General features: G+C 34.5%; 1 protein-coding gene across 50 annotated transcripts in view; it reads right to left on the bottom strand.

Moving 5' to 3' along the window:
• The window catches only part of PTPRD (protein tyrosine phosphatase receptor type D), a 1,166,099-nt gene that overhangs the window by 226,693 nt on the left and 923,538 nt on the right, over positions 1 to 15,868 (bottom strand). For 25 of the 50 annotated variants that reach the window (XM_032676409.1, XM_032676411.1, XM_032676410.1 and 22 more), the window contains one exon: positions 2,228 to 2,376. In XM_032676409.1, the coding sequence (XP_032532300.1) occupies positions 2,228 to 2,376 (149 nt within the window). The remainder of the gene's footprint in view (positions 1 to 2,227; positions 2,377 to 15,868) is intronic. The other 25 variants (XM_032676455.1, XM_032676454.1, XM_032676453.1 and 22 more) reach the window with 1 other exon arrangement.

The raw sequence follows: 15,868 nt of genomic DNA on the forward strand, positions 1-15,868 counted from the left end.
GTCTTACTGTTGATTCTAATCTCAGAAGCAACTTACAGCTCTCACCACTATTCTAACTAAGTTGTGAGAATTAGTCCATGACCAAGAACATTCAATGATAACAGTCTTCAAATACACAGTCAAGAGAAAGGAAATAAACTATTTGTTCCCCGAATGCTAGGTACATCAAGTTCCAGCAAAAAAGTTCAGGTTCCACATGTGGGAAAAATAATCATAAAAAGGTTCATGAAAAACTGACTGCCCAAGTTTATTGAAAGACGAAAAAAAAGTAACCCCCAGCATGGCTAGGAAAGCACATGGATCAGATGTCCCACTGAAGTCCTTTCCAGCTGTATTTACCAGGCTTCTATAAAGACAAGTGTCTAGGAAAAACAATTTGATGTCTTGTATTATTAAGTAACCATACTCAGAGAAATATACAAAATATTAATGTGAAAGAAGAGGAAAATAAGCCAAACTAATTATTCTCTTATTGATGCAGCTGATAATCTCAGGTTTTGCTTGTTTTCCAAATGTTTCATATGTCTTTTATGAATCTCATGTCTACTGTTGTTGTTTTGTTCTTATTTAGAGATTCTATGTAATGAAATAATGGCCTTAATTTGAACAGGAACGAATGCTATTTAAAATACTGATGTGCTCCACAGACTTTATAATTGCACTACTCAGTGGTCATAATAAAAATTATAAAACACTTGGCAAGTAACATCTATTTTTTCTAAATACATCCCATCATACTTGGCTACACAGCTCATTCAGCAGTCCACTAGAGGCATTTTTAAAATATATTAAGTTTTTTTTAATAGTTACATTCAAATATTTTTATGGAAATAAAACTACTTTATTTTTGCTTATTCTCCCTAAAAACAGTTATATACGTACTGGGAAAAAAATATATAAGGTGAATAAACCACGATATAATGCAAAATAAAACACAGTAAACATATGCATGCCCAATCTTTCTCTGTTTAGAATTCACTTTGAGTGAAAGTTCTCTGAACAGAAGAGGATAAATTGCGTAGAATTTATAATAAAATTCCTGTGTTAATCCCTCTAGCCAATTACAGCTCTGCATATGCTCTGCAAAGTGCAAACAGTCCTTGGCACTAGGAGGTAAGATTTAAGTTCATGATTTTATTTTTCATGTTGTAGTAAATACACAAGCAAATAATTGTATTGGCTAATGAACAAATTCAAATGCCTTTAGATATTTTTTTGATCAAAAAATTAATAAAATAAATTCAGTTTATACAATAAATGCAATTCTTCTAAATAAATCTAACCCGAAAGCCAGGACAAGTGATCTTCATAAACACTACCAAAAATTAACACAGAGGACTTCAATATTAAGTCAGTTTCTAATATATTAGGTCATTTGCTTATAAGATGCATATCACATCTCTTTTATATACGATTACTAATCTTCCAAACAGTCATTTTTAAGACAATAGAAGTCTGTTATTTAACATTGAAAACAGTGAAGAGACATAATGAAAATTATACACTCTTAGTGCCGGTTTTGGTATCTATTCTGAAAGCTTACCCCCATTTTCTGTGTTTTTTCTTCATGTTAAAGATTAATCTGCATTTGATAGTAATTATTCCTGCCACTACAAGAGGGAATAATATTTATTTTTTATTTCCCCCAAAAAATCAGAATCCTTTGAACAGATTACTTTTACTGTTTCCTTTAATTGAATGTTGTGGAGACAAATAGCTTTCTCTATGGCTTTTTTCTAATTTACTGTTAAGAAAAGAATCAAAAGGAAGCAAATTTTACATGTCCTCTTCAGCAGCAGGAACCACAATGCCCCTTTCATCTCTCTCTGCAACACTGGTAAGGAATGGTGGCAGCAGAACTGGCAGCAGCCTAGGCCTGCTCGATGCACTCTGTCACAAAAGGAGGTGACTTGCTCTTTGGAGACAGTAATCACTGCTCAAGTAATTTCCTGACCATCTCCTTCACGAGATAGCAAACTGAACAGAGGCACCTCAAAGCTCCTCAGTGAGACTGTGTTAGTTTAGAAAACAGCAGTAGCAGTTTACTCTTTAGTGGTGCTATGCACAACCAGTTTGGAAAACAAAAATTTCATGAGACTGCTCCCACCAAATTACCCCTGATATTCATTCCTATTTTGCTAAATCACTGATAATAAAGCACACATAGTGGGATTAGAAGTGAGGTTGGAATAAAATGTTTTTCAGAGGAACAGAACAATGGACCTAATACCTCAAATCTCTGATTGCTGACTTTCTTTCCCTTTTTGTTCCAGACAATTTTAGGTCTTGGATCTCCTGTGGCTTGGCAGATGAAAGAGGCGACTCCTCCTGAAACCCCTGTCTGGTCAACGGGAGTTCTTGTAAACTTTGGTGGTGCTGAAACAACCAAAAACATTAATCAAATTAATCTTAACAGTAAACGTAAAAAAACATAAGCCATATCAAGATTTAAAAATTTAAAAAGAAGGAATGCTTTGTTTCTCCAGTGATAGCATTCACCTGCAAGAGAAAGCATTAAAAAAAACCCTAAAAGGTCAGGAAAGCACTTACAGATTTTACTAGTGAAATTTATACTAAACCAGAAATCTGATGGAATCAGAATAGCAAGATCACACATTATATTTTATCACCATTATAAATAAAAAATCCAATTTGATTTCTATTGCGAAATGAGTTCATCAATCAACTGGAATATTATGATTCACTACTTGATATTATGATCCCAGGATGTCATGAAAACAGGATTCTCACCTTTAAGACATTAAAATCAGTGACATTTAGGAGAAAGCATTTGTAAGTTTTCAGTAGTGGAGGTAAATTACTATGTATTAGGAGTCCACGGAGAAAGGACTGTAACACAGGAGAGATTTATGCATGGGCACAGTTTCACGTATAGCTCCTGCTCACTTCCAAATTCTACTCTGTCAGAAAGAAGAACTAAGGAAAGATCTAACTATTGCAACAACAGTAGAGAGAAATCATTCTAAAAGTATGAAAAGACGTTTTAATTAATTATTCGCTTTCCTTTTATTTCTGTTACAACATAATTAAAATTAATTTATCAGTCTTGTGTTGAGACAAAACTTTTAAATTTAGACATGACTTCTAAAGATGCAGTATCAAAATCTGTAAGAGTACAGTTAACCAGATAACAAAAATGTTGAAGAATTCCTGTCAATATTTAAACCATTCTTCTTCTTAGCTGAGTAATTTTTCAAAATCCAATACACTTTCTGATGCTGATTTAAATTATAGGAAATGAGAACTTAGGGGCAATACATGAAAAAAACCCCAAGTCTTTGCTATATAATCTTTCTCAGCAGCAGTTGCTCTGTAGCAGCTGTTGCTATTCATTTTTGCTCTCATCTTCAAGTATCAGCAGTCAGCTCCTTTATGTTTACTGTCTCTTCTCTTTTCTTCCCTTTTCTCTCTTAGGTATAGGTATGTACCTCTGCTGTGCTAGTTTTCATTTCTAAGTTGCTGCCCTTCAGTTCTGATGTCTAATCCCTTACTCTGCTAAATTGGTTTTTCCACAGGCAACATTTTCCAGCATGTTTATTTTAATGACAGAAATCCAGCAGACTACAATTATGCATGTAGGCAACACTGTAAGAAATCCTGAAATAATTTAACATGCCAACAAAATATGATGTGGCTGTTACTATAAAACAAAATCAGTAGGTTGATGTTATGTTGCTGCATTAAATATGAGAAAATGCAGATTGTAATAGGTTTACAAAATAAATGAGTTTTTTTAACCTACTCCTAATGTAGAACAGCTATTTTTTGAAAAATGCAGTAAAACTATAATGTTCCTGAAAATCTGCAGGCTTTTTTTTTTTTTGCAGAGAAATATTAGGAAAATATGTTATTTTTCAAGTTTTCAGAATGTTCAAGGGTCCTTGAACTATCTACTCTTCTAATTTTCCTAGTGAAAATGTACCTAAATCCAAATGCAAGAGCAAATCTGAGCACAGCAAAATAGTGTGACACTATTGCCATGGGAAAATTATGAAAGAATTTCTCTGATGTCAAAAATTACCAAAATCATAGCAAATAAAACGCACTTAGAGCAATATAAATACTTCCCCTAGCAACAGGTTTTGTGCTTGGACCACAGAAAAGACAGAAACATGTTCAGATGAAGAGCATCTGGGTTTCACCAAAACTGCTATCTTTGAATCCCTCTCTACGTGTGTATTAAATCAACACTCTGATATGTAAAGAGACATGACTGAATCTGATATCCTGATATTGTGAGGCACAAGTTGTGACAGTGTGCCACCAAGTGAAAAATGATGTGCTGCCATTTTCTTTTTATTTTTTCTTTTCGACATTTTTTGAATTCAGTGTTAGAACTCAAACCAGTGAAAGAGAAACACTTCAAGTCCAACAGCACACAGTAACTATGTATAGCAGCTCACAGGCAGCAAACAGTGCAAACAGCAATAAGTGAAACTAAAAATTTTCCACCAAACAATTCCTGTTAGAGGTACAAACAGTTTTCTGACACTTTTTTCATTAGAACTGAGTCAAACTCGGTAAAGGACTATAACTGTTATGACTCCTTACAAAAATTGCTTACTAGTTTCTCCAGAGATATGTCTACATAGTGGAGTTGCAGAAATATGGCTGATAACCTACCATGGCTCAAGCTACCTGAACAACGTTTTTTCAGTCCTACGTTCATTTTTGCTGAACCAACAATTAGTAAAGCTGTTGTTTCTTAACTAACAACACGTGTTACGAAGAATTAGAGGCAAAAGACAAGTGCAGTTGTACATGATGCAATTTCTACTTGTAGACATTTTTCACAAGGTTTTAAGGTTGTATGTAAAGACCACATTATTGCATGTGGAGACTAATACTGTCTACGTCAATAAAAAAAGCTTCAAAATCCAGTATGGAAGGGAACTGTTGTGAAGTTTGTGTTTCACTTAGACCATGACGTAGCTGAAAAAAATTAGGTATGCAGCTGGTCAAAACTTTTTACGTAAGTAAGTAATTCCTGTAAAAAACATTGCCACAGCTCTTCTCCAGTACTTAATCATGAAAGTAAGACAGTTATCTTTGAGGTTACGTGATATCAGAAAACATAAATTATTATGAGAGCATAGATAAATTTATCTAAACAGGAAGCTTATAGTAGTCCCATACAATGGGCATTTTCAGCAGTTCATCTTTAAATTATCAAAATCCAATATAATTTGGAAAACCAGCTCAATTCTCCACTTCAGGCTCTGCAGCTCCACCAGAAGGATAAAAATGTCTAAATGTTTAAACTGTGAGGATAAGCTAATTCATGGTTAAGAGATGGTCAGACTATGGTCTGATAGTGGCCAGCCAGCCATGGAGAACGACAGGTATGCAATCCATCTTTTCATTAGTCAATCAACATGTTCACCTTATTACACACAAAGCGACCACCATCATTCTAAGGGTATGTGAAATCATAACCCAGCAGAACCACAAATGAAAAGTGGTATTTGTTGCCTTTATCTTTATAAAGGTTGTTAATTAAGGTTTGACACAAATTATCTCCACAATTAATGTTGTCAGTTTCTTGACATTGATTCTGACCTAAGCTGCTAGGCACTCTGATAGCAAACACAATTAAACTGCACACACAGTTGTGCTTATTAACATGAGGGCAATTTTGATTGAGAACTGACAACTATTTTCAGTCTCCCTTAACAACAGCAGTGCATAGTCCAAGAAAAACTCTCCACAGCACACTTCATTAAGCACAGCAACAATCTATATGGGAACCTTCCAGTGCAATTAAATCTGCCAAAAAAAATAAGATGTAATATGTTACCAATATGGTACACAGTCTTCCAGCATTTTTGAAACTCTACTTGGTAACATCTCAATAAAGCTGCAGTTAAAATAACAGAAGTATAATTAAAATAAAGAAGTGGACTTAATTTAAAATCGGCACCTCTTCTCTTGTGGGCATCATCAAAATTGCAGCATTATTGGCTATTCAATGCAAAACACCCAAGTTTTGTTTGTTTCAGCTTGTTCATATACCAGTGCCTACTCAGATATTCATGTCAATACTGAATGCAGATACATTCAATACTGAATTTAGATACATTCCTTTGTCAAGAAAAAAAATTACAGAGGAAGATACCCACAGTTTGGACTTAGGAAGTGTACCATAAGCTTTGTCATCCAAGATCTGAGGGCTCCCACCCTCTGCTATTTAATAGGCACTTCTTATTGGGATTCCTGAGAAGCTCAAGTGACAGCTATTGAACTACTGCAAATTACACTCTAATATATGGAGGAAAACTGAACTTACTGCTAGCTCATCTTAAATACACTGAGCTTTCATTTATTTGTTTTAAGGAGTTTAAACCCACAGAAGTTAGGCTACTGTTTCAACAGTCAAGCTGTCCCCTCAGGGAGCACAGGAGCTTCTCAAATAGACATACCTTAACACTATCCAGAAAGAAGTGGAGGTTTTTTGCACATCAAGACTCCATAAAATATATTTATAACAAGACACTAAAATAACTGGTTTGGATTGGAACATTTGAATAGCTTGGCACAAACATAAGACATCTCTTTCTTCTCTTTTGCACCTCCACATTTCCTTTTTAAAGTTTAAGTACAATTCCGAACAGTGAATGGAACTAACTAACTCACATTTCATCATGTTATGGAATTATGTGTTTTAAATTTGCTGTTCTGTTCTCTGTGCTCTGTTTTAAGGACATGTACTACTTTTTCTCCACACTCAAATAAAATGCCTGACAAAATACTTTTGAAATTCCCAGTTCAGTCCCCTTCTTTTCACAGCTTCAGAGAACTACTCTTGTGTAGAGACATTTTTATGGGCATACTCCTCTCATGAAAAGATGAATATGAGGATAAGACTTCACCTTCTTTAAAGATAAGGTGAGAGCTAATGGGATGACTGCAGTGCCAGTACAGCAAGCTCAGCATGTGGACTTACTATGGACAAGATATATAGAGAATGTAGACCTTAAAGCATTTCTTTCTAGACTCTCTACTTGGAGTGAACGAAGTTCCTGGTATATTATAATTTGACTTCATCATATGCTTGATACATGAAAAGGTTTCCTAAATCAGAATAAAAATTGCCAAAAATATATTCTATTGTACCCTTTGCAAGCATTCATAGCAGAGGTGAATAAAGTAACAAAGACATCAGGAAAAATTAAAACTGCTAAGACTTTCTTTCAAATGCCTCATTTGTAAATTAACACATACTGACATTAGGAGACTCTTTAAAAATTAAAGTAACTGTTTTGGTTATAAAGACTCGTTTTGTAGCAATAAAAGCTGGAAGATGATAATCACAACTGCTCCCATGAAACACTTTCAGCTGACATTCAGCAATGCAGGTTGAGGGCAGAGTAAACAATGTGGTCTGGCAGGTGCCCATGCACTTTAAAATACGGCACACATAACATTAAAAGAATAATTTTCACTTAATGTAGAGCCCTTATATATTACTGGTCTAGTGACATCAAGTTTCAGTGGGGTATGTGACTGGACTAGTTCTGAGTAAAAAATTCGGAAGTCTTCTCGTGCCAAATTATATACTCAGAAAATTCTGACACAGAGTAAAAGTCCAAACAAACAGAATAAAAAGTGGTCCCCAAAAAACAACAACAACAAAAACCCACAAAACCACAAAGCTCCCCCCGCAAACCAAATCCAAAGCAAACCCAAAACCCAAACTCTTTATTCACCCTGTTTCCTATTTTGCAGCATTCATTGCATCCCACATATTTATCAGGAAATGCTATATATTCTAAATAAACAGACCATAAACTGGTTCACATTCAATAATGGTGAAGGTGATGATGCCTCCTATCCTTGCGAAAAAGACAAATGTTGAATGTAATCTCAGACTGACACAGTATTGATACATTACAAATTACGAGTTATTATTTTCACAATTACTCTAGGAGTTAATATATTAAAAAATTATCATATTTATATACAGATAGTACTTAATAGAAAAGCATTTTGTGCTCATTTATTTCTTAAAAGGAATCTTCAAAGCACATGCCTTTCACAGCATTTTGTGTTAATTTACTCATTAGTCATAATTTCTGACATCAGTTAGACTTACAAGCAATTGTTTCACCTTAATTCTAACCCACACTTACAGGCAACCTGCAAACCAGATATGTGCGAAAGTTATTTAGTTTTTATTTCTATAAGGACAAGCAATAATTCATATTCATGAAATCTGCATAAAGAAATTCCTAAATTAACAAGTGGTATGTTCCTAAAGGCTCTTGACTGTCAGTCACAAGCTGGTGAAATTTTTCTGTTTCTCACTGTGAACCTCTTAAAACTGCACCTGCTTTACATTCTTCAGCAAGAAGAAAAGCAACAACATACTTTTCAAATCCCACCATACTCTGAGCAGATAAACAATTTTATTATCCTATGAATGAAAATTAGCAATTTTCTATCTTTGAACTACTAAATGCAAACCAGCCATGACAATGAAGTCCAGTTGAAAAACGTGATCCATTAGGTTCAGAAAAACTATTTGCAGGTACAACGACAAGTTTCCCAAAATCCTGGGTGAAGGAAACGAAGGTATTTCCCTTTACAAGCATCACAGCATCCTCGTAAAAACTCAGCTCTGACAATACTCACAAAATCTTCATAATATAATCATTATTTCCCCACCTTCTCTCTGTATTCTTCTAAAAGCAAAAGCACTCAGAATAAAGGACTGGTTTTTTGAGAGAGGTTTCTGGTTGTTTGTTTGGGGCTTTTTTCTCTAATTTAGCAGTCATCTGCAGTTCCAAGCCTTCAATCTGCCAGAGCATATCTACCCTACAGACTTAGTCAGCAGCTCAAAAAAATAAAAGATTATCACTTGCAGATCTCTTGAAGAAAATATGAAAAGTCAAGCCTATCTTCTATGTTTTCAAATTTCCAGCAATGCAGTGTCAGTTTCATAGGCTGACCATTAGGTTCATTCTTCCCTGAAATACGAAATCAAACTACAGACTTAAAAGTAAGGCCTCACAAGTAGAACAGGTAGGTTACATTTTCCAGAAGGTCTAATGTTAAAATAGCAGATTCTTAATTTGTACCTCTAAGCTCTGACTCATTTCATTGTGGATTATGTATGCTTTTTTAGAGACAGAAATTATCTAAGCCCTAGGGACATGGGAGGTATAGGAACCAAAGCAGACAGCAGGAGACATTCATTTGCCAAGTAATATCATTCACATACACGTGCACACACTCATTTATAGTTCATAATAACTCAGAGAAAGAAAAAAGCTTTCACAAATATATAGAACCTCTGTGAAAAAGCCTTTTATCAATATCAGTACAGTAGGACGAAGTGGAAGAATTATTTATTGCTTTGCTTTTTCTATTAAAACTGTTGCAGGTAACCTGGTAAGAATTTAAATTGGCTTCATGACAAATTATTAGGACATCTAGTGTAAAATTGAGACCAGTCATTAACTAGTGCTTCATCAGAGCAATACTGTGCTAAGCCTAAAGGGAAGTCAGGGCTTTCATACCATCAGAGTCAGTCTCATGGATGATCAGAACAAAGGAGAAGCCTCCCAAAGCCAGACACACTCCCACACTCGTCTCCTCCTGCTTTCAATTCCCAAGCTGGGTACAGGGCTTCAGCTGCTAGTACTTGACACACATTAGCTTCAGCACAAACTTCAGCCTTCTTTTACATATCGTGACAGCAAACGAAATTTTTATACATTTCCTTCTAAATCTCCCCTTATTTGCTTTAGTGTCTCTTCAGTTGTTGCTGCACAAAAATTCTAGTTTACATTAATTTAAGAAACGAGAATCAGGATGCTTGGTTCTAGTATTTGACTAACCTGAGCACTGAAAGATGCAGGAATAGCACAAAATAATACTCCCTAAGTGGAAAATGCATAGAAGGGCAAGAATTCCCCCTTTTTTTTTTCCCCCCATGCTCACAGGAATTCCAACGCTATTAACCCACTATTTATCACTATTAACCCAACTCCACATACGCCTTTAAGTCATAAATCGGTACATTTTCAAATGCAGAATACAGAAAAAAAGAACAAAACAGGTGTAAATTTGTGCATATACACAGTATTTATCACACATACCATATGCAAAGCTGGGTGGGGCTTAATCTACCTGAGTTAGAAAGAGAAACTTGCTAGTTAATCCAGAACTTAAGCTTCCTTCAGCAGCAAATGAAAAGCATGAAGCCTCTTGAATCTAAAAGGTTAGTGACGTGCACCACTTTATCCCCCAGGAATATTACATAACCTTGTCATATTCACTAATTTAACGAAAGGAAATTCCGCTTCAAAGCTCTCTACTGCTTCTTTTTCAAATTTTAATGTCTGCAGACTGCATATGAATTATTTGGTAAGTGAGAGCTGACACTCCTTTTCAATGTGCAAAGTAGAAGCAGTGGATTTTAAAATGCCAGGCAAGCTGATCTCCTTCCAGAAGATTTTTCCCCTAAGAAAAAAGTCGGAATAATAAGATACTACAGGTTTCAATTAGGGACTCAGAATATCTGGGTTATGACTAGAAAGATGACCTTTAGAAGCATTTCAGTCTTACTAAAATCCTCGAACGAAGGTACCAAAATGAGCAAGCATAAAATTGGGGCACTGTAACAAGGGAATGAAACTTCCACTTATTTTTATTTATCTAAACACAACAAAATGCATACTTTGCCATTTAGACACCTACAAGTTGCTGATTAGCAACTGTGAAGGTAAGATCACCTATCTAGTTGTAATACTGACTCTACATACTAATATTACTCAGTCTAAATGCTTGACAGGGCATCCATATAAGCAAATTCTCGTAACTCCTATTCAAGCAGAAGTGTTTATGCATTTAATCAAATATTACAGACCATGTGAACACATACAGTATGGGGCATTAAAGGGGTTCAAGATAACTTTCTACTTGCAAAACAGCATTAAGAGATGGCATGATTTGTCATAAGCATAATTTATGGAGCTAAACTGGTAAAAAGAAAAAGACTATATAATTAAGGTTTCTATAAAATAATTATTAAAAAACCCCTACTAGGTAGTAGAGACTTAAGTCTTTCTTTACTTCTTACTAGGTTAGAACTACTTCATCCCAAAACTTGATAAACACCACCCTCTATTAGTTATAAGACAACATTTACCATTTGCCTACAAGTAAGCAATTAGCTGAAACCTAAATTAGATGTCCAGTCAAGTAGACAGAATATATATTCCTTTTACCAGCAATGCATTGTGAGCTACACAGTGCAGCCCACTTTCAGCGGTTGTATGACAGGTTAACATGGCCCATAAGATGATGCATTGCTGATGCAGAAGGAGACATTCATAAACTAGGTCAGAAAACTGTTTATAGATATTAAAAAAGATACAGTGACTAAAAGCCCCAGTGGATTGTCCCAGTTCTTTGCCTACAAGTCACTTACGATACATCAGTACGGTTTAACATAGTACAAGGAGCGTGCTCTGGGATACGGCTATGCAGACATAAAAGCACTGATTAGAATGTATTTACACTGGTAGTATTTTTGATACTATTTATGTTCAATAACATACAAGTGTCCTATGGTGTATAGGTCCTCCTGTGAATACCGGTCACATTTTGTTGTCAGACAGGACAATACAATGCAAAAATGCAAAAAATGCTACCCATAAAGTGCAGTTTTATACTTAAAACTGCATCTCCTCTATGAACTTCTACAGGACCTAAATTGCTCTAGCTTCTCTCCAATAAAATTATGCCATCATAAATTTGAAGCATATTATATATAATACATGCAAGAATGTGAAAACTAAAACCTCGTATAAAGGTATGCAAAACAAAGATGTTATCAGATCAGAAATTCTATTAAATAGGAGAAACACAACCAAAAGAAATTCATCACCACATAAAGGTAAGCCTCTCCTTACCACAAGTTCATTTCTGTTTTAATTCTGATCTGAAATAGCACTTCATGCAACAACATTATGCCATCTATTACCTAAAATCACTGAAGAGTACAATTATTTGACGCCTTGTATGTTTCTGTAGCATTGCACTTGCTTTACAAGGATCTTGCATGATTAGTCATGCTACGTCAGTGATTTTTATATAAATTTCATTGGTTAAAAATACAACTAAGTAGATAATTCTGGCCCACAGTGCTGTGCCATGCCTATCTCATTTACATCTTTTATCTTTATATCATTTCTATCTTACTAATGATATCTTCCATTCTTCTGTTTTAACATAAATTTATTCTTCGTTTAAAAAAAAGAGATACCAAGAAATCATAACACTACCTATAACTGATATTCAGTCAAAGAACATAAGATTTTTGTAATACACATTAAAGATTTCTGTCTTAAAATAATTTTTTAAAAAATCACATTTGCCCTGTCATAGAGATTTTCAATCTGAAATCTCCATCATACCTGGAAAGCACAATTCATGCCCATCTTTAAAAGAAAAGATTACTAAAATATAACCACCAATAAGGATTTCACTCTCCATCTCCTTTCACAGGCTAACATGTTCTTTCCAATTATGACAAAACCCAAAAAATAGAATCAATCCTAGTCATGGCTTCCTTTTCAGTTCATATCTAAGTAGTAAGAAGAAAAAGAATTTACTGAAGTTTAGTCTGAAGATATAAAACTGGAAGCCAAAACCACTGAAAGTGGTAGTTGGCTCGTGGATGGAAGAGAGGGCTCAGAGCCAAAACTCTGTAATTCTAATCCCATCTCTGTTAATTGCTTGCTGTTTAGCTTCAGGCAAATTACTTAGACTCCGTGTCTCAATTTACTTACTTCCAGGATTACGCTACTTAGATTATGTCACAAAACATAGGAGGAGTATTACAGTGGTTACTGTCACTATATTTACAAAATCTGTGTAGGGATTTGTGCTCATGAATTGAATGAAATGTTCCAGTTTAAGTCATATCTACTTATAACACGAGTGACACTTTTATCAGGGCAAAGGAAACAAAGATGAACAAACAAACAAACCACACTCAAATCTAAATTTAGAGTGTCAGTGAAAACTGGTATCTATTTAGAAAACTTATTAGTCTTCCAAAATTGCAGTCCTCTGCATATCAGTATTGAAAACTGTTGGTTTAATTAACACTCTTTCCTCTAAGGAAATGAGCTTACATTGCACAAGCGTACTGAATAAGAACTGCTCATTTTGACACTGAGAGGTATGTTCTCAAAGGTTATCTTCTACGAAATGATAATAAATTATTTCTGCAAAATATATCACACTGCATCATAATTACAATTCAGAGGTATATAATTTTGTGTGTGTCCATTTAAATCATAGAATTGAATGCTTTAATTAAGCAGCCATGTTAATTGTAATATTCACTTAAAAAAGATAACAGTAAATATGTATAGACATTTAGATCTAACGGATATGCATGTTCAGAAATTATAGATTTAGGAAAACTGTATTTTCCATATCAGGCTTTAGCAAACTCTTGGAAGAATACTTGAAAATGGCTCAATGTTTCCTGAAGAAAATTGAGAACTTGAGTTTGCTGTTTACAAATTCAAATTTCTATATGTCTGAATCTCAACTGCATATTCAAAATGTAGAAAATGCCTACGATTGATCATTGCAGTGCACCATCAGAGCTACAATCTGCTTATAGAAAGACTACAAAAGTAGAGTAAAAAAAAGGCAGAACGATAAATCAAGATGAATCTCAGACCTACTGAAGTAAAAATCTGAGTAAAAATACAGTCATTATGTATTAATATATCACCAGTCAGTCACACATGTTTATTAAAAATTAAAAATGTTGGATAGCCTTGGTTATAGTATATATAAAAGTTGCTTGCTTCCAAGGGCTGTCTGGAAAGTTGCAATTTTATCTTTATGTTCCTTAACATGCAATGCCCTGAATAAAATATTAGTAAAACCTCTTGAATGAATTACTGTATTCATATATCACAAAAATCAATTACTATTTGTATTGTTCCTTCAATGAATGCCTTTAGAAAAGCAGCTTCTGGTTGTTCAATAATCTGGCATATTACTGTGTCAAAAACTGCAATACACAACTGGAAAAAATTCTAATTAGAGTTGAGAAGTTGGACTTTGATGCTTCCTCTTCTAAAACAATACTTTTTTAAAGCAGATAGCTTTCAAAAAACTCCAGGAAAAAAAAACCAACCAAAAACCTCTTTCAATTTTTTTGTTTCCATTTTTCTCAACTTCTCACTGTAATAATAAGAGTACAAGATAATGCAATATAGGGTACCAAAAGGAAGGTGGGACAATAATCAATATAAAATTATTATTGACAGAGACGGAAATCAGCCCACTGAAGTACCAGATTTAGTTTTTTATGTGTTTGGCCTTAACCCCAGCAACACATCTAACGATTAAGAATAAAAAGTTTAAATCTTTGTGTGCTTTCTCCCTTCTCAATAGACAGCAGTATGGTGTGTTGATATGAACATACTGAACTTTTCTATCAGCTGTAGCATAACAACACCATGTATAAAAGGTCTTTTTTGTGATTATTTAATTAGTTTTGCATGGGTATACAGGAATATGATATAATACAAGTATAGTTCTCACTCTTTCTAATGCAGGAGTCTCTACTGGTCAAGGAACTCCAACCTGTTACATTCTACTTGATATCAGAAGCTAGAAACATTATGAACTAAGCCTGTGTTTTGTGTTTATTTTGAAGATTCTTACTCACTGGATGTAGTAGTTTCTCCGCAGTTGTGCCCTGTTACTAGGACAAGAGTAATAGGATGTTTGCAACTCTCCCTTCTTAGAGACAAAGAGCTATACGCCATATATGTCGATACTAAGAATGAAGGAATTAATATAGTGTGTACAAGACCAGGTTTTTATTAAATTATTTTATGTTACGAATATAAATTCTGTAAAAAAAATAAGAAAAACAATATCTGTGATAAGTTAATTTTAAAAGGACATACTTCACCCTCCATAGTTAAAAGCTAATGTTATTTCAAGGAAATAATCTTGCTTTGAGAATGAGGTTACAAATTATGTCTTAAAAGAAAAATCAAAACTTAACCTACGCATGTGCATATTTGTAGCACCAGAAAAAAGCTCCAACACTTTCAATAGTGTCAAAAGCATCCCTCACCTTTGAGTTTACCCATACAGCAGTCAATTTTGTAAGTACAGTCACATACACATGTTCTAGTCAGTTTTAATTTAGGTAAGACAGTACAGTCAACTGCTAGCCACAGATACCTCAAGCAGGCACCAAAGTAACTACATGGACCTTGAAGAGGGATTGGGACTCAGACAATCAGGCTACACTGCCTGCCTAATGGTTAAAGTAGCCAGAGCACTTAAAAAATGACAGAAGCATTGAACAACAAAATTTTTCAACTTCATTATAATTTCTCACAAAAAACTCCCCATACCAATCCATATTGCATTACACACACTGAGCTCCCTTGATTCTGCAATCCATTACAAAGATGTTTATTGTGTCACCACTAAAATGAGATTTTGTGTGTACGTTTGTAATCTTTCTATATTGGTGACTTACAAGTTCAAATCCCCTGTAACACTTGAGTGCCAAGCTTTTTTCACAAACCACCAGCATATTTTCTCTTTATACTATGTGGAACTGTGTTCTTTATCTGATTCACATCTTGAGCCTTCCTTGTTCTCTAGATCTGAGAATTTAAGTCCTTTCTGATTGAAGTCAGGACTTTATTTCTTAAGCTTTCTGATCACCTCACAGTGAATGTTTCCACTGTGCCCTCAGTTTTTTTCTTATCTTATTTACAGGTGATTCCTCTGCACCATAGCAAAGGAGTATGAAATTTTTCCAATGACTAAAGCATTACATTGT

This window comes from Chiroxiphia lanceolata, chromosome Z, assembly GCF_009829145.1.
Source record: "Chiroxiphia lanceolata isolate bChiLan1 chromosome Z, bChiLan1.pri, whole genome shotgun sequence".
Classification (NCBI taxonomy): Eukaryota; Metazoa; Chordata; class Aves; order Passeriformes; family Pipridae; genus Chiroxiphia; species Chiroxiphia lanceolata.